At 51.3% G+C, this 23,220-nt stretch overlaps 1 protein-coding gene across 1 annotated transcript in view; it reads left to right on the top strand.

Annotated features, from left to right (window-relative positions):
* The window catches only part of LOC119970485 (solute carrier organic anion transporter family member 4C1-like), a 265,140-nt gene that overhangs the window by 43,005 nt on the left and 198,915 nt on the right, over positions 1-23,220 (top strand). Inside the window, exon 2 of the mRNA XM_038805185.1 lies at positions 1,023-1,286. Within this exon, the coding sequence (XP_038661113.1) occupies positions 1,023-1,286 (264 nt within the window). The remainder of the gene's footprint in view (positions 1-1,022; positions 1,287-23,220) is intronic.

Below are 23,220 nucleotides of genomic sequence, written 5' to 3' on the forward strand. Positions count from 1 at the left end.
AATAGATGCCTGTCTCATTGTCTCCGGGACCGCCCCCCTGGCTATCGCGTCCTTAAACATCTCCACTAACAACGGTGCCAGCCTGTCAGAAAACCTCTTATAAAATTCCACCGGGAACCCACCCAGACCCGGTGCTTTTATCATTTGGATTTTCTCTATCGCCATCCAAAACGTCTCGATCCCAATGGCTTCTCCAACCCTTCCCTATCCTCCTCATCCACTGTGGGAAACTCCAGCCCCTCCAAAAACTCCCTCATATCCGATTCATCCCCCAGGGACTCTGACCTATTCAAACTCTACAAACTATACAACCTCCTGTAAAATTCCTCAAAATCCCTATTTGCCTGATCCAGCGCCGTCAACAGCCCCCTAACCCCACCCTGGACCTGAACAATCTCCTGGGAGGCAGTCTGCCAGTGGAGCTGTCCCACCAGCAAGTGACTGGCCTTCTCCCCATACTCGTACACCACACCCTTTGCCCGCTTCAACTGGCGTACTGCTTTCCCTTTTGACAAAGGATCAAACTGAATCTACATTACTTTATTACTGGTTAAAGGCTCTGGGGTGGGATCTTCCGCATACTTTCCATCAACTTCCAAAATTTTATCTATAAGCCACTGCTGCTCCTTCTTGCCTCTTTATCAACCTCCCTTCCAAAGCGCCCGTTACTATCATGTGTCTGCCCTTCCATTATTATTTGGTGGCCTACAAACAACTCGAATCAATGTCTGTTGCCCTTTGTTGTTGTTCCCTTCTTCCAGTGTAAAGGTGCTGTTGAGCCATCTTCTATAACGACGAAAGTCGTTGTGATTATGATCTATCATGAAGATTTTCTGTTGGGTATTCTAATTGTGACCCAGAAACAATGAAGGATTGACAATATATTTACAATTCTGGATGGTATACAACTTGGAGGGGAAGTTGGAGTGATGGCAGTCTCGTGATGTTCTTGTCATTCTCAATAGTATTATTGCTGGGATTTATTTCATGCTTTAAAATTATAAACATTCTTTGTGTTGCAGGTACCTTAGTGAATGGTCTGGTGAACATCAACATAAGCACAATTGAGAAACGATACAACTTGAACAGTTTCACCACAGGATTGATCTCTACAGGCTATGATATGTCCTTCTGTATTTTATGCCTCTTTGTCTCTTACCAAGGACAAAAGGGACACATACCACGATGGCTGACTTTCTCAGCTTTTATGCTTGGATTGGGATCCCTTGTGTTTTGCATTCCTCATTTCACCAGTGGCCTGTATAATTTTGGTGATGAAATAAGAGGTATGCTTTATATGTTTTGTTCATGGAAGTATTAATTTGTTCACTATCCTATTGAATTTAGCTTTGTACATTATGGTACTTTCAAAAAGCTAATTTAACTTTATATTTAACTTAGGTATAAGAAACTATAGGGAATATGTGCCATTTACTAACCTGTATCATTGAGACATAGGCCGTGATTTAACAGAAATAACAGTCCCATGTCAGGCGCGGTTAGCTGAGTATTTCCCGAGAACGACCGAGAATGGCTGAGAATGACCCTGCTATAAACGGGAGTCTGCTTCATTTCTGGGCCTCAGTGAGGAACACCCTGCCGAGGCCGCACTTAGTCCCATTTGCTTGATTGAGCTCCGCGAGACCAGTCCATTTAAAACTTTTTTGCTGGGACCCATTTTTACCAACTGGCCATCCTTCGGGACCCACGCTGGCCGGCCTTTACGATCCACGCCTGTCGACATTCGTGATCCACGCTGGCTGACATTCGCAATCCACGTTGGCCGACATTCGCGATCCACGCCGGCCGACATTCGAGATCCATGCCAGCCGATCTTCGCGACCCACCATTTTACCTTACGTTTAATACGAGAGGTGACCCTGGGCTTATATTCTATAGTCTAGAGTAGCGGAGAATGAGAAATGACCTACTTGAAACGGGCATTATTATCCAGGGACACTCCATAGCAGATGCAAATATAAGTTTTCCTCAGGTTTACAGCATGCGGATATAGTCTGCAAATTACAATGCAACGATTTTAGACATAGAATCATAGAATGTACAGTGCAGAAGGAGGTCATTCGGCCCATCGAGTCCGCTCCATCTCTTGGAAGGAACACCCTACTCAAGGTCAACACCTCCACCCTATCCCCATAACCCAGTAACCCCACCCAACACTAAGGGCAATTTTGAACACTAAGGGCAAATTAGCATGGCCAATTCACCTAACCTGCACACCTTTGGACTGTGGGAGGAAACCGGAGCACCCGGAGGAAACCCACGCACATACGGGGAGGATGTGCAGACTCCGCACAGACAGTGACCCAAGCCGGGAATCGAACCTGGGACTCTGGAGCTGTGAAACAATGTGCTAAAGCCCCTCGCAGCCGGCAGTTGTAAAATCCGGTTGCTGCGGCCGTTGCGCCTGAATTCCCGTGATTGCGGACACCGCGATCCCCGGTTTGAAAATGACTGCACTAGACCCCCCCCCCCCGAACTCTCAAATAATGGGATTATTGAACCCCCGCACCCCACCACATAAAGGCAGGACACCCTCAGGCCTCATCCTCGGCATGAGAAAGATGCCACCTGGGCACCTTGGCAATGCCAGGGTGGTACTGCCAGGGTTCCCAGGGAATACTGTCAGGGTGCCAGGCTGGTAGTGCCACAGTGCCCAGGTGGTGTCCGGGTGCCAGGGTACCACCCTTCCCAAAACCTGAGCACCCAGGGACCCACAATCGCATGGGCGACCTACCCAAATGCCGGTGCGCCTGGTCCACGTTTGTGACACCAGTGCTAAATAGCACCCGCTCACCATCTCTGAGGCAAGACCATTAGGTCCCAGGCACTTTGTAAATCCAGCTTAGACATATTCAACTGAGACTAACTGCTCACTTTAATAAGCAAATCTGGACTTCAACCTCAATGGGCATGATCCAGATTGCGACGTGAGATCTCATTGGATTTATTGTCCTCATCGCTAATTGAGTCGGGCGTCATGAGGCCGTTAGATCGCACTCAAAATAAGCTAATTTCCCTTTGATTATTTTCCTTTACTCTTTTGATGTTACTCGCTTATGCTAATTACCCTAAGCAGTACCCTCACCTCCTAATGGCTCAGTAGGTGAACATATAATGTGATGTGACACCGTGCTGCATAAACTAGTTTTAATCCTTGGTTAATATTGATGCAGACTTTGTAAAGAACAAATTAGACAGCAATCTCTGCTGACCACCAACGTGCAGAATTCAGATTGCTGTTCGAGTCGCCCTGCCGCTCCAGAAGCATTGGTATGCCAGAATCTCATTGAGAAACTTGCCACTGAAATACATGGAAGGGTGTGAAGTTGGAGTAGTTATCGACTAATCAGAATACGTTATGGCTTGTGCGTTTAAGTGAAGTAAAATTTTAATGGAAGTTTAAGTGAAGTAAAATTTTAATGGAAAGCAAAGCTTAATTATTGCCAAGTAAATTCTCTGGCAATGAACATTAATCTTTATAAATGTGCTTATTCCTTCAGATTTTAATTATTGCTGGAGATTTTCAAATATTAATTTTCTTTCAACTTTTTCTTTCTGGCTCAATCTCTTCTCTCATATCTTTTCTTCCCCCATTTCCCTTTCTGCACATGATTTGTCAATGAATTAGCTCTGCTAATTCCCATACCAGCCTCCCCGGACAGGCGCCGGAATGTGGCGACTAGGGGCTTTTCACAGTAACTTCATTGAAGCCTACTCGTGACAATAAGCGATTTTCATTTTTTTTTCATTTTTCTAATTTATACTTTGCAACTCGATCAGGATTCTTCAACTAAGTTTAAGAAATACACATTTGCTTGCCCTGTTTACACAGGTCCTGGATCTCCTGGAGAAAGCACTGCAGTGAAATGAGTCCCGTATCATAGAAAGCTCCAATGTAAAATCCCATAGAAAGTCTGTGAACAAGTGCAATTGTAATGAACAGCTAACACTGTTGGTTTGGTGTTGACTGGGTCATTGAGTTCTAGTCAACTCAGCCAGAAATGTGGAGGCAGTCCGATAATTGGTATCGGCATCTATGGGCTTGCAAAGCAGAATATCAGATAATGTTCTATTTATTAAACAACACTGGAATGACTCAGTGGTTAGGCTGGCATACTGGGTGAGGGATGACTGGTCAAATGAAAACATGATGCCATAAATGTCACTATCTTCACAAGAAGATTGAGAAGTTTAAGTGGGAGGGGAACAACTGAAACATTTCAGGAAAACATGTATTTCTGTGTAGCTTTCTGTCTTTTTCACAATGTTAAATAGCTGCATACCAGAAGTGGCACGGACTTAAAGTAGCAGCGTAACCAAGCTTTAGTATAAGTAACACAGTTGTATACGAATGTCAGTGTGAATATGTTCTGACTGTGCCTCTGCTAGCACCCAGACAGCTCAGAGAACTGACCGTTCACACTTAGGGCGCGATTCTCCGCAAATGCGGCGAGTCGTAAAGGCTGCCGTGAAACACGGCCAGTTTCATGGCAGCCTCCGCGCCCCCTCCCGGGACCCGATTCTCCCCCCGGGAGGGGCTAGCAGCGGGGCCCCGTGGAGCACGGCATCACGGGCTTAGCGACCGTCGCTAAGTCCGTGCGCCAAGCGTCATGCCGGCTGACGCGCACGATGACGTCAGCCACGCATGCGCGGGTTGGACGGCTCCAACCTGCGCATGCGCGGATGACGTCATCACGCAGACGCGTCAAACCCGCTATTTCACGGCCTCCCGCTATTCCCGTTCAAAGGGGCGAGAGGCCTTCACCAGGCACGCGTAGTCTGACCGGTAGAAGTGCATCTTGCACTCCGTAAATACGTCACAGTCCCTGGTGACTGTCCGTACTTCCTCGATGGAGTAGGGCAGATTGCGAGTCTTGACGAGATGGTACAATCGTGTGACCCCGGGTGACAAAGGCTGTCGTGTAGGTCTGGAGTTGGTCTACTTGTGCGCTGGCACATGTACCTTGGGACAGGGCATCTGGGGGCTCGTTGAGTTTGCCGGGGCGATACAAAATCTCGTAATTATAGGTGGAGAGCTCGATTCTCCACCGCAACATTTTATCATTTTTGATCTTGCCCCACTGCATGTTGTTAAACATGAAGCCTACCGACTGTTGGTCAGTGAGGAGAGTGAATCTCCTGCCGACCAGGTAATGCCTCCAATGCCGCACAGCTTCAACAATAGCTTGGGCCTCTTTTTCGATGGACGAGTGCCGAATTTCTGAGGCATGAAGGGTGCGGGGAAAGAATGCCACAGGTCTGCCTGCCTGATTGAGTGCGGCGGCAAATGCGACGTCTCATGCGTCGCTTTCTACTTGGAGGGGCAGTGTCTCATCTACTGCGTGCATCCCGGCCTTGGCTATATCAGCTATGATATGGGCGAAGATCTGTTGTGCCTCGGCCGTAAGAGGAAAGTGGATGGACTGAATGAGTGGGCGGACCTTGTCCACATAGTTTGGGACCCACTGGGAGTAGTAGGAGAAGAACCCCAGGCAGCATTTGAGGGCCTCGGGGCCGTGGAGGAGGGGAAGCTCAATGAAGCATGCAGTCGGGATCGGGTCCCAGAACTCTGTTCTGGACCACATAGCCGAGATGGCTAAGCTGGTTGTGCTGAACATGCACCCCTCCTTGTTGTAGGTGAGGTTGAGGAGAGTGGCGGTGTGGAGGAATTTGGCACGGTTGGCGTTGTGGTCCTGCTGATCTTGCCTGCAGATGGTGACGTTGTCTAGGTACGGAAAGGTGGCCCACAAACCGTACCGGTCGACCATTCGGTCCATCTCCCTTTGGAAGACCGAGACCCCGTTAGTGACGCCGAAGGGAATCCTGAGGAAGTGACAGAGACGACCGTCTGCCTTGAAAGCAGTGTATGGACTGTCCGATTTACGAATGGGGAGCTGGTGGTAGGTGGATTTCAGGTCTATCGTTGAGAAGACCCGGTACTGCGCAATCTGATTGACCATATCAGATATGCGTAGGAGGGGGTACGCATCGAGCTGCGTGTACCGATTGATGATCTGGCTGCAGTCCATGACCATTCTGTGTTTCTCCCCAGTTTTAACAACTACCACTTGGGCTCTCCAGAGGCCGTTGCTGGCCTTGATGATGCCTTCCCGAAGCAACCGCTGGACCTCGCACCTGATGAAGGTCTTGTCCTGGATGCTGTCCCGTCTGCTACTGGTGGCAACGGGTTTGCAATCCGGAGTTAGATTGGCAAAGAGGGAGGGTGGGTTGACCTTTAGGGTCGCGAGACCGCACACAGTGAGGGGTGGCAGGGGCCCGCCGAATTTGAGGGTAAGGCTCTGGAGATTGCACTGGATGTCCAGGCCTAGTAGTAGTGCAGCGCAGAGATTAGGAAGGACATTGAGGCGGAAGTCGCTGAATTCTACGTCCTGGACTGTGAGAGTGACCGTGCAGAACCCCCGGATCGCAACGGAATGGGATCCGGAGGCCAGGGTGATTCTTTGATTGGCAGGGTGGACCGCGAGGGAGCAGCGCCTTACCGTATCTGGGTGGATGAAGCTTTCAGTGTTCCTGGAGTCCAGCAGGCACGAGGTCATGTGATCATTGATTCTCAGACTGGTCGAAACGGTGGCCAGATTGTGCGGACGTGACTGGTCGATTGTCAGTGAGGCGAGCTGCGGTCAGTCGTCGTTGGCGTCAGAAGATGGAGATCGTGAGAGGCCCAGGTCATGGAATGCTGTCGGCGTCCATGCCCCTTGGGGAAGACAAGATGGCGGTACCTGAAGATCCTACGGGGCCAAAATGGCGGCACCCATGGGCCGCATGTGGAATGATGGGGGAAGATGGTGGCGCACACTGGCCGCTCGCGGCCCCGGGAGGTGAAGATGGCGCCGCCCACTGGCTGCGCGTGGTCCGGGGAGGTGAAGATGGCGGCGCCCATGGCCACACGTGGTCCGGGACGAATATGTCGGCGCCCATTGTGTGTAGGTCAGGGGGGAGGGGGCGATAGCGCCGACTGCGCGGGCCTGGCACACTGCGGCGAAGTGCCCCTTCTTGCCGCAAGCCTTGCAAATGGCAGTGCGGACCGGGGATCGTTGGCAGGGTACTTCTCCTGGCCGCAGAAGTAACATTGGGGACCCCCGGGGTGCGTGGGTTGGCGGGTGGTGCAGGAGTACTGGCTGGGTAAAGCCCCGGCTGGGGCAGCCGTCTGTGGGGTCCACGAGGGATAGGAGGGGTGGGCCGCGCAGCTGCAGGGGTTGGCCTGAGCATTACGTGAGGCGACCGTCATGGAGAGTGCTAGCTTTTTAGTCTCGGCTAGGTCGAGTGTGGCCCCTTCTAGTAGTCTTTGGCGTATGAGGTCCGACCCAATCCCTGTTACAAACGCATCACGCATAAGAAGGTTGGAATGTTCGGTGGCCGTAACGGCCTAACAGTCACAGTCCTGGACGAGTAGGATTAGGGCCCGCCAGAAGTCGTCTATGGACTCACCAGGGAGTTGAGAGCGAGTGGTGAGTATGTGCCTGGCGAAGAGTGTGTTTGTTTTCTGTGCGTAGTTTTCTTTGTTGAGCGCCATGGCACCCTGGATCAGCGGAAACATGCTGGTGCTCAACCTTGAGTACAGGTCTTTGAGGAGCGCCATGGCGTCTGCGTAGATCGGGGTGGTCGCTGAGTTGATATAGGCATCGAAGCAAGCTAACCAGTGATTAAAATCCTTTTTGGCTTTGCATGAGTGCGGACCCAGTTGCAGGCGATCTGGTTTGATTCGGAGGTCCATCTTTTAGAAAATCATTTAGAAATTGATGCACGATCAATTGTACAAAGACGAAGGTTGAATATAACTGTGGCTTTATTGCAGTAAGATGTGTGGCCTCCCAAAGCAGCTGGCGAAATGGCTGTCGAATGGAGGACACGCATATTTATACTCCTCCTACTGAGCGGAGCCAGCAGGCAGGGGCTACCGGCGAACCTATAGTGCAGATCCTACTTTACATCACCTAATACAGGTGTGACAGTTCTGTTGGCGAGTTCCCCACCGCTATCTAACCACACATACTTTTTTGGGCCCTAAGGATTTGCTCACCAGGCAAGCCCATACTTAGAATCGGGTTTGAATCGGGTTGCTGAGGGACACCTCTTTACACGTTTTCCCGTGCCCCCTTTCGAGCCCCAGCTCTTCCAGCAACCCCACCCGTCTCCCCTCCAACCTTCTGGAGGCCCCTTCATACCTGCCCTGCACCCCACCACCCTTCATACCCCCTCCACAGTCCCTTCATGGGCATGGCTCCCCTCAAGCTCTGACTTTTTGCCATGCCACCTCGTCACCTGGAAACTCTGACACTGTCACTTTAGCATCCTGGCAGAACTTCGCCAGCTTTACAGTACCACCTGGGAACATTGGCAGTGCCAGGTGACAGTGCCAAAGTGCCATCTTGGCAGTGCCAAGATGCCCATGTTCAAGAGGGAGGGCTAGGAGGCTGTCCTGCCCGGTCCCTGACCACCCAGTGACCTCTGATGGACTAGGAGACGCCCCATTCCACCTGGTCCACCAGTAGAACGTAGAACATACAGTACAGAAGTTGGCCAATCGGCCCATTGAGTCTGCACCAACCTACTTAAACCCTCACTTCCACACTATCCTCGTAACCCAATAATCCCTCATAACCTTTTTTTTGGTCACGAAGGGCAATTTATCATGGCCAATCCATCTAACCTGCACGTCTTTGGACTGTGGGAGGAATCCAGAGCACCTGGAGGAAACCCATGCAGACACGGGAAGAACATGCAGACTTCGCACAGACAGTGACCCAGTGGGGAATTTAACATGGAACCTGGACCCTGATACTGTGAAGCCACAGTGCTATCCACTTGTGCTACCGTGCTGCACTTGTTTCTTCTAATGCTTGCCATTCCTGTTTACATCCAGTAGACTACTGGAATATAGGGCTGGATTCTCCCCTACCCGGCGGGGCGGGAGGTCCGGGGGGATGGAGTGGCATGAACCACTCCAGCGTCGGGCCATTCCGCACCTTTAGGGGTCAAGCCCTCGCCTTGAGGGGTTAGGCCCGTGCCGGAGTGGTTGGCATGCCGCCGACCCAGCGGGGGGATCGTAGAATCCAGCTCATAGTATCTTTCTCTGAGGTGGGAAGTCTTTGCTGTGAGATTAGGAATAAACTTTCGGACTTCCGGTGTGCACCACGGAGTAAGTGGTCACACAAAAGGCAGCTCCTGCGCAAGGTTACAGAAAAGAGCTCTTTTTTAAGCAATATGGGGTGGAATTTTGATGAAAAGCATAGGTGAATGTTGGAGGAGTACTTTCCCACAGGAATGGTATGTTTCTTGGAAACAGAAACAGTGAAAGATTTGGCTGGAGCTACAGCAGAGACAAAAGCCTCTTCCAGCATGCAGGCGGGGGAAGGGCGAGTTTAAAGGCCTCAAGCTGACCCGAGGGCCTTTATGAAAGGTGAATTCTAGCAGCAGAGGGAACAACTGTGAAACAATCTCACCAAGGGCTCTTTTAAGGGCCCTCAACGGCGCTGATTTGTTTTTTCCCTGGGTAGGAATGCAGCCTCTGTGCTTGGCGGCCAGTGATGGGCTGGACTAGAAGTGGAGTGACCAGAAAATCAACCTTGCAGCAGAAGAAGGTGCGAGGCAAAAAGGACAGGATGGCGGCGGCGGGGAACCGGCAGCGTGGCAGCAGTGGGCAAGGGAGCAGCAGGAGCTGCTGCTGCGCTCCTTCCAGGAACTAAAAGCTGAGAGCCTGGAGCCGTTGAGGGCATCGCTGGACAGGCTCGGGGCGACTCAGACGGCTCAGGCTGCGGAGATTCGGGAGCTGCAGCAGAAGGCTTCGGAGAACGAGGACAAACTCCTCGGCCTCGCGGTGAAGGTGGAGTCGCACGAGGCGCTTCACAAGAAATGGTTGGCAAGGATGGAGGCGATGGAGAACCGCTCCCGGCAGAAGAATCTGCGGATTTTGGGCCTCCCGGAGGGGCTGGAAGGTTCGGATTTGGGAGCCTACGTGGTCCTGATGCTGAACTCGCTGATGGGTGCGGGGTCGTTCCGGGGACCCCTGGAGCTGGCGAGTGCCCATCGGGTGCTGCTGCGGAAGCCCAGGCCGAACGAGCCGTCCAGGGTGGTGCTGGTCCGCTTTCAACGCTTGGTCGACCGTGAGTGTGTGCTTCGTTGGGCGAAGAGGGAGAGGAGTAGTAAGAGGGAGAATACGGAGATCGGGATCTACCAGGACTGGAGTGCGGAGGTGGCGAAGAGAAAGGCTGGGTTTAACCGGGCGAAGGCAGTGCTCCACAAGAAGGGGGTCAGGTTTGGCCTGTAACAGCTGGAACGCCTATGGGTCACTAATAAAGACCGCCAACTTTATTTTGACTCCCCGGAGGAGGCCTGGACTTTTGTCCAGGCAGAGATGCTGGACTTGAACTGAGGACTGGGGGCTGGGGAACGTTGTACGCAGCCCGGAGGCTTTGTCCTCCTTGATATCCTTTTGCTCTTTTGGTTCTATTGGACGATGTTTTTTTTTGCTGTCTTGCCTTTTCTTTTCTGCTTTTCGGGACTGTTATCTGTTTACTAGGGTGTTTTATCATATCATGTTGGGATTTTTATTATTTCACTGGTTGCGGGTTTGGGTGGGGTTCGCGGCCCTGTTGGGTCATGTGCCTGTCTTCCCGCGTTTTGAGTCAGGGGGGCGGGGCTTGGGATGGGGGGGCGCGGGCTTCTCTCCCGTGCTGGAGAAGCAGGGGGCGGGGTCGGCATTGGGGGAATGGTTGCGTGACACTAGGGAGGGTATTTGGGGTGGCGGGAGCAGCCGGGGTCAGCGGGAGTCAGCTTACTTAAGGAAGTACAATGACCGAAGTTATGCAGCTAGGGGGAGCCCTAGCTTGGGGGAGGGGGGGGGGGGGGGTTTGGGTTCGTGGGGTGGGGGGGGAGAGAGATGGGGGGGATACTGGTTGCTGCTGAAATGGCCAAGAAGGAGCTGGAGCGTGCAGAGGGGCTCGGGATGGGGGTCTGTCGCTGTGGAGAACGGGCTGAGCGGGGGGCGCGGGCACGTGGCGGATTACGGAAGGGTGATGGCTAGTCGATGGGGGAGGGGGGCAGGTGGCCCTCCGATCCGGCTGATCACCTGGAATGTGAGGGGACTGAATGGGCCGGTCAAACGGTCCCGCGTGTTCGCGCACGTGAGGGGGCTGAAGGCGGACGCCACTATACTTGGAGACGCACCTGAAGGTGGCGGATCAGGTTAGGTTGAGGAAGGGGTGGGTGGGCCAAGTGTTTCATTCGGGGCTGGATGCAAAAAAACCGGGGGGTGGCGGTCCTGGTGGGGAAGAGGGTGTCGTTTGAGGCGTCGAGTGTGGTGGCAGACAGTGGCGGGAGGTACGTGATGGGGAGCGAGTGGTACTGGTCAATGTATATGCCCCGAATTGGGATGATGCGGGTTTCATGCGGCGCATGTTGGGCCGGATTCCAGACTTGGAGGTGGGGGGCCTGATAATGGGGTGGGATTTCAACACGGTGCTAGATCCGCCACTGGATCGATCCAGTTCCAGGACGGATAGGAGGCCTGCGGCGTCTAAGGTGCTGAGGGGGTTTATGGACCAGCAGCACGGTAGCATGGTGGTTAGCATAAATGCTTCACAACTCCAGGGTCCCAGGTTCGGTTCCCGGCTGGGTCACTGTCTGTGCGGAGTCTGCACGTCCTCCCCGTGTGTGCGTGGGTTTCCTCCGGGTGCTCCGGTTTCCTCCCACAGTCCAAAGATGTGCGGGTTAGGTGGATTGGCCATGCTAAATTGCCCGTAGTGTCCTAAAAAAGTAAGGTTAGGGGGGGGGTTTGTTGGGTTACGGGTATAGGGTGGATACGTGGGTTTGAGTAGGGTGATCATTGCTCGGCACAACATCGAGGGCTGAAGGGCCTGTTCTGTGCTGTACTGGTCTATATGGGAGGGGTGGATCCTTGGAGGTTCGCGAGGCCGAGGGCCAGGGAATTTTCATTCTTCTCCCATGTGCATAAGGCCTACTCCCGGATCGACTTCTTTGTTTTCAGTAGGGCGCTGATTGCGGGGGTAGTAGACGCTGAGTACTCGGCGATAGCCATTTCTGACCATGCCCCGCATTGGGTAGACGTCGAGCTGGGGGAGGAGAGGGACCAGCGCCCGTTGTGGCGCTTGGAGGTGGGGCTGCTGGCGGACGAGGATGTGAGGGGGCGGGTTCGAGGATGCATCGAGAGGTACCTAGAGACCAACAATAATGGGGAGGTCCGAGTGGGGACGGTCTGGGAGGCGCTGAAGGCGGTGGTTCAGTGGGAGTTTATCTCCATTTGGGCCCACAGGGAGAGAGGGGAGCAGAGAGAAAGGGAGAGATTGGTGGGGGAGATGGTGAGGGTGGACAGGAAGTACGCGGAGGCCCCGGAGGAGGGATTGCTGAGGGAGGGGCGCAGCCTTCGGGCTGAGTTCGACTTGTTGACCACCAGAAAGACGGAAGCTCAATGGAGAAAGGCTCAGGGTGCGGTGTGCGAGTATGGGGACAAGGTGAGTAGGATGCTGGCACATCAGCTCCGTAAGCGGGATGCGGCTCGGGAGATTGGTGGAGTTAAGGATCGGAGAGGAAATGTGGTGCGGACGGGGGTAGACATTAATGGGGTCTTCAGGGACTTTTATGAGAGACTATATCGGTTCGAACCTCCGGCGGAGAAGGCGGGGATGGGGTGCGTTTTGGACCGGCTGAGATTCCCGAAGGTGGAGGAGGGATGGGTGGAGGGTCTGGGGGTGCCAGTTGAGCTTGAGGAGCTGGTTAAAGGGATAGGGAACATGCAGTCGGGGAAGGCGCCGGGGCCGGATGGGTTCCCGGTTGAATTTTACAAGGCGTATGCAGACCTGCTGGGCCCCCTGTTGGTTAGGACCTTCAGCGAGGCGAGGGAGGGGGGACCTTTGCCCCTGACGATGTCTCGGGCGCTGATCTCCTTGATTCTTAAGCGAGACAAGGATCCCCTGCAGTGTGGGTCATACAGGCCGATCTCACTCCTGAATGTGGACGCCAAGTTGTTGGCAATGATCTTAGCCACGATGATAGAGGATTATGTGCCACAGGTTATCCACAAGGATCAAACGGGGTTTGTGAAGGGGAGGCAGCTGAACACTAATATACGGAGGCCCTTGAACGTTATTATGATGCCGGCGGTAGAAGGGGAGGCGGGATAGTGGTGGCGCTAGAGGCGGAGAAGGCCTTTGATAGGGTAGTGTGGGGGTACTTGTGGGAGGTGCTGAAAAGGTTTAGATTTGGGGAGGGGTTTGTCAATTGGGTGTGGCTGTTGTATTAGGCCCCGATGGCGAGCGTGGCCATGAATAAGAGGAGGTCGGAGTATTTTCGACTATACCGAGGGACGAGGCAGGGGTGTCCCCTGCCCCCCCTACTTTTTGCGCTGCCAATTGAACCCCTGGCTATGGCGCTGAGGGAGTCGGGGGATTGGAGGGGCTGGTCCGGGGTGGGGAGGAGCACCGAGTATCGCTCTATGCGGATGACCTATTGTTGTATGTGGCGGACCCGGTGGGGGGAATGCCGGTGGTGATGGGGATTCTCCGGGAATTTGGGGATTTCTCAGGGTATAAGCCTAACTTTGGGAAAAGTGAGCTGTTTGTGGTACACGCGGGGGACCAGGAGGGGGGATTGGGAGGCTCCCACTGAAAAGGGCGGAGAGGAGCTTCAGGTACTTGGGGGTTCAGGTGGCCAGGAGCTGGGGGGCCTTGCATAAGCTAAACCTCACAAGGCTGGTGGAGCAATTGGATGGGGAGTTTAAGAGGTGGGACATGCTGCCGCTGTCTTTGGCGGGTAAGTTGCAGTCAGTCAAGATGACGGTGCTCCCGAGGTTTCTGTTCCTGTTCCAGTGCCTCCCCATCCTTATCCCGAAGGCCTTTTTCAGGCGGGTTAACAGGAGCATTACGGGGTTTGTGTGGACATACAGGACTCCAAGGGTGAGATGGGTGTTCTTGGAGCGGGGCAGGGATGGGGGGGGGGGGGGGGGGGGGGGGGGGGCTGGCGTCACCCAACCTCTGTGCATATTATTGGGCTGCCTGGATGGTGCGTAAGTGGGTAATGGACGGGGAGGGGGCAGCATGGAAGAGGATGGAGATGGCATCCTGTGTGGGCACGAGCCTGGAAGTGCTGGTAACGGCGCCGCTGTCGCTCCCTCCAACGAGGTATACCACGAGCCCGGTGGTGGCAGCTACCCTCAAGATTTGGGGGCAATGGAGGCGGCACAGGGGGGAGGTGGGGGCCTCGATGGGGTCCCAGATACAGGGGAACCACCGGTTTGTTCCGGGGAGAATTGATGGCGGGTTCCTGAGTTGGCACAGGGCAGGTGTCAGGAGGCTGGGGGACCTGTTCATAGACGGGAAGTTTGCGAGCCTGGGTGAGCTGGAGAGGAAGTTTGGGCTCCACCCGGGAGCACCTTTAGGTACATGCAAGTAAGGGCATTTGTCAGGCGGCAGGTGGCGGGATTCCTTCTGCTGCCGCCGCATGGGGTTCAGGACAGGCTGCTCTCGGGGGTGTGGGTTGGAGAGGGGAGGATCTCGGAAGCGTACCAGGTGATGCAGGAGGTAGACGAGGCCTCGGTGGAGGAGCTGAATGGGAGGAGGAGCTGGGTGAGGTGATTGAGGAGGGGACGTGGGCGGATGCCCTAGAAAGGGTGAACTCATCCTCTTCTTGTGCGAGGCTTAGCCTCATACAGTTTAAGGTGCTGCATAGGGCTCATATGACCGGGACGAGGATGAGCTGGTTTTTTGGGAGCGAGGACAGGTGTATTAGGTGCTCAGGGAGCCCAGAAAACCATGTCCACATGTTCTGGGCATGCCCAGCGCTGGGGGAATTTTGGAAGGGGGTGGCAAGGATGGTATCAAGGGTGGTAGGATCCAGGGTCAATCCAGGCTGGGGGCTCGCAATATTTGGGGTTGCAGTGGAGCCGGGAGCGCAGGAGGCTAAAGAGGCCGGCATTCTGGCCTTTGCGTCCCTAATAGCCCGGCGGAGGATTCTTCTTTAGTGGAAGGATGCGAGGCCCCCAAGCGTGGAGGCCTGGGTCAACGGTATGGCGGGGCTTATTAAATTGGAGAGGGTGAAATTTGCCCTAAGGGGGTCAGTGCAGGGGGTTTTCAGGAGATGGCAACCATTCCTAGATCTCCTGGCAGAACGGTAAAAACAAAAGGTCAGCAGCAGCAGCAACCGGGGGGGGGGGGGGGGGGGGGGGGGGGGGAGGGGAATGGGGGCTGTCTCTTTGCTTTTGTTTTGGGTTGAATATCTGTTTTTTGCCAACGACGGCCGTTTCTCTTTTGTATATACGAGGGCGGTGGGGGGAGGGGTTCTGTTCTTTTTGTTCTTGGAATTGTCTGTTATTGTTTTCTTTTTTGTGAAAATGTGACAATTTGAATAAAAATTATTTTTTAAAAAAGGAATAAATTTTCCAGTTACATTTATCATGTACTGAATGGCGGCTGGCTGGAGTCTCTCTGTGGAGGCCGGTAAAGGCTGGGAGCCCAAGAGATCCCAGGTCAGCACGCCTCAGCGAGTTCTGTACCTACTTAGGTGAGCAAGGCATGGTCCCACCCATTGCGGACAGGATCCTGATCGCAAAGCTTCGTGAGATTTGGGTAGATCTCGCGAGGCGACCTGGCTGCCGGGAAGCCCATGGGAAACCTCTCACAGCATCTACCGGGTATGTCGCGCTCCCATTTGGGCACAGCGCACCAGGTAGTACGCGGCCTAAAAATCTAATGATGGCCCATCTGGTTCACTAATGTGCTGTGTGGAAGGAAATCGGCCATCCTTACCTGGCCTGGCTAACATGTGACTCCAGACCTGCAGAAATGTAGCTTACTCTTAAAATACCCACTGAAGTGGTCTAGCAAGCTAATCAGCCGATTGGGATGGACAATGAAATGTTGGCCCAGCCAGTGATACCCAAGTAAGAATAAAAAAGTTAATCATCGATAAATTGAGCAAAACAATTAATAATTTGATGTTACAATTGGGTGTGAAGACCTAGAATGAAATATGAAACCCTGGCTCAGAAGAAGTAGATATACATTAACACTGCAATGAAGTTACTGTGAAAAGCCCCCAGTCGCCACATTCTGGCGCCTGTACAGGTACATAGAGGGAGAATTCAGAATATCGGAATTAGCTAACAACAGGGCGGGATTCGTTGACCCCCCCACCGGGTTGGAGAATCCCCGGGGGGCGGCGTGAATCCCGCCCCGCTGTATTCTCTGTAGCCAGTTTTCGGGCAGGAGCGGGGATCACGCCACGCTGGTCGGGGCCGTTAGCGGCCACCCCGGCAATTCTCCGGGCCCCGATGGGCAAGCGGCCGATGGTTTCTGGCCAGTCCCGCCGGCATGGATTGGACCTGGTCCCACACGGCGGGACCTGGCTGGGGCGGTCCTCGGAGAGGGGAGCAGGGGATCCGGTTCTGGGGGGGGGGCCATGGTGGACGGGCCTGTGCCGGGGGGCACTCCTTCCTTTCACGCTGGCCCCTGTAGGGCTCCACCATGGCCGGCACGGAGAAGACACCCCCCCTGCACATGCGCCAGAATATGCTGGCCGATCTGCGCAAGTGCTAAACCACGCCGGCGGTTCTGCGTATGCGCTAACTCGAACAGTCCTTTCGGCGCTGGCTGGCGTGGCACCAACCCCTCTGGCGCTGGCATAGGCCATGGACGTGCGGAGAATTCTGCAACTTTTTAGTTGGCCCGATGTCGAAGTGGTTCGCGCCGTTCATGGCGTCGGGCTAATTCGCCGATTGCGGTGAATCCCGTCTCATGTCTTTTGACACTTGTGGGATCAAACGGGAGCACCTGGAGGAAACCCACTCAAACACAGGGAGAATGTGCAGACTCCACACAGACAGTGATCCAAGCCGGGAATCGAACTTGGGACACTGGCGTGTGAAGCAACCGTGCTAACCATTGTGCTACCATGCCTTCTTGCCCCTTAATCCATTTTATAGCTTTTTTTTTCTAGGAAAGCTGTGAGAGATGTTCCCTCTCTCACTCCTTCTCGTCTATCTTCCAGTTAAAACTAAACTCAAAAACGTCTTGTCCCTAAAAGTGGCCCCTGGTTGCTAAGCAACACCTCATCCTTTCTCCAATCTCTTATTTACTTTACCCGTTCCAAACTCTCTCACAATGGAAACACAGTTTGAACTAAACCAGAGCACCCATACATGCAAACACCTTCCTTTTACATGAATCTTATGGGAGTTTTACCCTGCCCTACGCAAAACAATAAATTAAAGCCATTTAACTTTATATCTTCTTTCCAATATTTACTGAAACAATACTTAAAACTACCTCTGTTTTTGTGACAGTATTTGGTTCCAAATGTTTCCAGGGCTTATGTAGTATTAAATAGCATTTAAAGAAACAGTTTATTGTTATAATCGATGAAAGTTCAACATCTGTAATGATTTATCTTGATTGATTGGAAATGAGAAAGCAAACATAGATAAAATGAGACAGATAAAATCGGCAGTCTTCCAAAGCTGCAAAATACAATAATGAGGTCTAGAAATTAGAGGGGTCATGATAAGGTTGGAGTATAGGAAGATGACAATCATTTGTTTGGGAATAAAGCAAATTTTATGAGCTATGAGCAAGCTATATTAATTTATGAATTCCTCTGATCCAGAAACCTCAGTAATTATCATTGAGTGTTACCTGAGGTTAGAGATAAATTTGAACAGTTATCGCATTTTGAGTGCAAGGTCAGTTAAGTTTCATCTGACACAGACAAGAATATGATAATGACTATGTACAAGCTGGTACGTTTATCTATTCCACAAGGAAATTAGTCTTCCTAAGGATAATCACAAAGACTACAAACTGTGGCAAAACTCCATGGGTTAGTCAGCATTATAATGCTGACAATTTGGAAATTAACCCCTTGAACGCGATGGCAGCATTTTTGAACAATTTCAAACATAAAACAAAATTAAATCCTATACCTGGAATTTTATCTAAAATTATCACAGCAGGTGGTGATGGTGTTGGGGATGGGGATGCTTGGATCCCTATCATTGGATTTTATCAATGTCCTTTAGCTCAAAAATGTTATTAGCATCCCACTTCCGTGTTTCCTGACCAATCTCAGAGGTGTGAGTGGTGACATATCAGATTTGTGAAAGGAAGGATTTCCAGTTAAATGGACGCCAGCAGATGTCAGAATGGCTGAAATGTATATATGTCTATACTTGTCCTGAAGAATGAAAAAGAGACACGGGCTGGCCATCTTCTGGGTCTCTGCCTCAAAAGGTCCTGCTGTAGTATGTGCAGGACTGAAATGAAGTGCCATTTCCCATGGACAAGAATAAGAGACCAGGCTCTCAACCCATGCATGCACGAATGGAAGTGGCTGAGGAATTCATCTGCAGGATTGGACCCTTTGAACCTGGAGACAGTGTCCCCAAGTGTTCAGCGACCTCATAAGGGTGGGAATCCCACACTCTGAATTCCCCATCATTCTCCTGCACAACACTCCTCAGGCCAAAACACCTTGTAACTCCATTATTCAGCTCTCTGCAGGTGCATTCTTATATCTTGATCTGAACAGCCAAGCCTCACTCTCACCTGATTTCACAGCTATGCCTCACAGTCACACTCCACAACTCGTGTCCTTCACTTCTATTCACACAATCCATTTCTCATATTCTTAACTTCTTGCTCTCTCACTTTGCATGTGAAGAGAGAACCTATCATTCCAAGAAGGAAGGGTGGCACAGTGGTTAGCACTACTGCCTCATGCCACCAAGGATCCGGGTTCGATCCCGGCCTAGGGTCACTGTCCGTGTGGAGTTTGCACATTTTCCCTGTGTCTGTGTGGGTCTCACCTCCACACCCTAAAGATGTGCAGGGTAGGTGGATTGGCCACCCACAATTTTACCTTAATTGGAAAAAATCCGCGAAGAATTCCAGTAGATTTGACAAGCATGATTTAAATCCATGGTGACTCTGTCTGATCCTGCCACTGCTTTTCAAGTGTTCTGCTATTAAACCTTTTATAATGGACTCTAGCATTTTCCCGACTACTGACATCAGGCTGACTAGCTTATAATTCCCTGATTTCTCTCTACCTCCTTTCTGAAATCGAGTGGTTACATTTTACCTCCCAATCTGTAGGAACTGTTCCAGAATCTAGAGAACCTTGGAAGTTGACCACCAATGCATCCATTATTTCTAGGGCTACTTCCTTAAGTACTCTGGGATGTAGATTATCAGGCCCTGGGGATTTATTGGTCTTCAATCCCATCAGTTTCCCCAACACCATTTCCCTACTAATAATGATTTCCTTCAGTTTCTCCCTCTCACTGAATCCTGTGTTCTCCAACATTTTTGGTACATTATTTGTTTCCTTTTGGAAGGACAGAATCAAAGTATGTATTTAGTTGATCAGCTATTTCTTTGTTCCACAGAATCACCTACGTCACTCTCCATTTTGATGAAGAATTCTATCATATTATGGCTACTCAGACCCAAGGGGCCTTGCACAACTAGATTGCCAATTATTCCTTTTTCGTTACACAATACTCAGTCTAGGGTGGCCTATTCACAGTTGGTTCCTCAATGAATTTGTCCAGAATACCATCCTGTGTGCATTTCAGGAATCCTCTACATTAATGTTACTAATTTGACTTGCCCAATCTATATGCAGATTAAAGTCGTGGTAATCACAAATGTTTGTTTATCGCATGTGTCTCTAGTTTCTATTTAATGCCATTCCCTACATCACCACTACAGCCTTGGGATCGATATACAACCCCCGACTAACTTTTTTTTTCTCCTTCGTGTTCCTCAGCTTGGAATTAATATAACTCCTCACTATTACGTTAATTTCCTCTTTAACCATTAACAAATCTGCCCTTCCTAAATACTGAATATCCAGGATGTTCAATTTCCATACCCAGTCACCTTGCAGCTATGTCTACATCATACCAGTTTACATGTATTTGTGGGATTAATTCATCCACTTTATTGTGAATGCTCTGTGCATTGAGGCACAGAGCCTTAGCGCTAGTCTTTTAAACTTCCCTGCCCTGTTCCCATTATTGTTCACTGCGCTCCTGTTTTATTCTGGCCCTTGATTTCTCTGCCGATCACTTTTCTTATTCCCCTTTCTGTCTTTTGTTCTTGTCTGTGTTTCCCCCTCCTCTGACTCCTTGCATTCTCGTCAAACCCTACCCAATCACTCTAGCAAATATTCCCCCCCATGCACACTGGGAACACCCCCCCCCCCCCCCCCCCCCCCACACCGGGACCTCTCCTATAGAGTTCCCCTGAGGAACCCCCTTGGCACCGCCCCTTACACTGTCCTTTGACAGTGTGACCAGCACTGCCCCCTGGCACCACATCTGAATCCCCCCCCCCCCCCCACCTGTCTCTGGCACATCTGATGGGCAAAACAGGGTGGCACCATGCAGGTGCGATGTGCGAGTGTTGGCGTGCAAGAAAGGTGTACAGGGGAGGGAGTGGATAGCCACTGGGGGGGGGAAGGCGGGGGGGGGGGGGGGAGAGGTGGGGGGGGGGAAGGCGGGGGGGGGGGGGGGAGAGGTGGGGGGGGGAAGGCGGGGGGGGGGGGAGAGGTGGGGGGGGGGGAGGCTGTGTGGGGGTGGGCTGGTCTACCGGTGGCCAGGCTGCCTAACTAGTGAACCTGGAGATGATTACGTTGTTCCATGCACGGTGATACAAGCACACACGTCATACAACCGCCTGTGCCTGCCCAGGCCCCATGTCCTGTCCATTCTGGCCATCCTCCACATCCACCTGTTCGGACGAGGCATGGCGTTCCATCATTTCCTCCTCCAGCATGTTGCCCCTCTGCTGCATGATATTGTGGAGGATACAGCAGGCCAGCACGTTGTGGTTATAATGGAGGGCCCCACCAGAGCGATCTAAGCACCTGAACTGCACCTTCAGGACGCCGATGCACTTATCGATGGCACCCCTGGTTGCTGCATGGGCGTCGTTGTAATGGCTCTCTGCTTCTGTCTGGGGCCTCCGGATAGACGTCATTAGCCATGAGCGCAGCAGATAACCTGTCGCCCAAGAGCCAACCTTGGGAGCGCATCAAAGGTGTTCAGGCACTGATGAGTGTGCCAGGACGAATGCATCGTGCACGTTGCCTGGACACCGGTGATGTCATCACACAGCGGCAAATACTGGCTGCTTGCCCAACATCGTCCACCTTCATCTCTAAAGGCTCTAGGTAACAAACTACGTTTTGATCAATCTGCCTCTGCCTCTCACTGCCTGCAGCTCAGCGAGCTTCACCTTTTGTGGGTATGTTATTTTTCACGCAGGACAGCCTCATCGCAGAAGGTGAATTAGTCATTTTCAGTCAGTCATAAGTGGTTTTGGGCATCCTCAACTTTGATTCAAGACTCCAAGAGTTAGAATCATAGAATCCCAACAGTACAGAAGGTGGCCATTCGGCCCATCAAATCCACACTGACCCTCCAAAGGAGCATCTCACCACCCATTCCCCGTAACCCCACCTAACCTGTACATCATTGGGCATTAAGGGGCAATTTAGCATGGCCAAGCCACCTAACCAGCACATCTTTAGACTGTGGGGGGAAACTGGGGCACCCGGAGGAAACCCAAGCACACATGGAGAGAATGTGTAAACTTCACACACAAAGTCACCCAAGGCTGTAATTGAATCTGGGTCCCTGGTGCTGTGAGGCAGCAGTGCTGACCATTGTACCATAATTTCCCATCGCCATGAGTTCTTATGATTTCGGATCAAACTCACTGATCGCCACCCATCACCTTCCTTCAACTGAGAAATCAATACTCCTCCATGTTGAAGAACCACATCGAGGGAGCATTGAGGGTATCAAAGATGTCAAATGTACTATGAATGAGTCATTAAGATCCATTGCTGAATAGCTTGGTAATACAACCAGTAACTGAGCTTACCTCATACTGAAGGAGATGATTGTAAAAGTCAAATTGTGACTGGTGGCTAGAGAATCAGCATGAGGCAATAATCAACTTCACCCTAACTTTACCATTTTTACCTGTCGCAGGTAAATGTTGAAGGGTATGTGATATTTAGGAAAGACTGGACGTTGAGAATAGGTGGAGGGGTGACTCTTAATTAATGATGATATTAACACATTAGAGAAGGATGACATAAGTTTTAAAAAAAACAGGATATAGAAGCGATTTGTGTTGAGATGATAAATTATCAAGGCAATATGTCACTTGTGGGTGTACATACTCCCTAATTGTAATTATACAGTAGGACAGAGTATCAAAGAAGAGATAACGGGAGCTTGCTAGAACGGTACTGCAATATTCATGAGGAATTTTAATCTACATATATATTGGAAAAATCAGAAGGGTAAAGGTAGATGAAGGATTCCAAGAATGTTTTCTGGATCGTTTCTTAGAGCAGCATGTTCTGGAGCCAACACCAGGACAGATTATACTAGGTCTGGTATTGTGCAATGAGATAGGATTCATTGGTAACCTCATAGTGAAGGCCCCCTTGGTAGCAGAGATCATAATATGATTGAATTTTACATTCAGTTTGAGGGAGAGAAGGGTGTGTCCAAGACTAGTATTTTAAATTTAAATTTGGGCAATTGTGAGGGCACGAAAGCGGAGCTAGTTAAAGTGAACTGGCAAATATGCTAAGGAATAGGTCAACTGATGTTCAATGGCAGACATTTAAAGGGATATTTCAGAATAGGCATATTCCAATGAGAAATAAAAATTCCAAGGGGCCGGCCCCATCATCTTTGGTTAACTACAAATTTCAAGACAGTACTGAACTTAAAGAAAAAGCATATTTTTGCGCAAAGGTGAGTGAGAGATTAGAAAATGAAAGATTATAAAGAATGTCAAAGAATGACAAAAAGATTGATAAGGAAGGAAAAACTAGAGTATGAAAGGAAGCCAGTCAGTAATATAAAGAATAAAGTTGGACAGTAAGAGTTTCTGTATATATTTAAATAAGAAAATAATTACCTGCAACAAGCTGCAAGGACAACTTACCAGGTCTCCTGGCATCAGTTCCGCCTGCTATCCCTCAAATTCACAACCCCCCCCCCCAACTCAATTCACTGGCTGACACCTTGCACCCTCCCCACATGCGATCTTTGTTTTTGTTCCACAGAACCCCTAACATCCACTAGAACAAACCCTTCATGTCCAGGTGCGGTGCCCACACATGCCACCTGCGATAGCCCCC

Source organism: Scyliorhinus canicula, chromosome 8, assembly GCF_902713615.1.
Source record: "Scyliorhinus canicula chromosome 8, sScyCan1.1, whole genome shotgun sequence".
Classification (NCBI taxonomy): domain Eukaryota; kingdom Metazoa; phylum Chordata; class Chondrichthyes; order Carcharhiniformes; family Scyliorhinidae; genus Scyliorhinus; species Scyliorhinus canicula.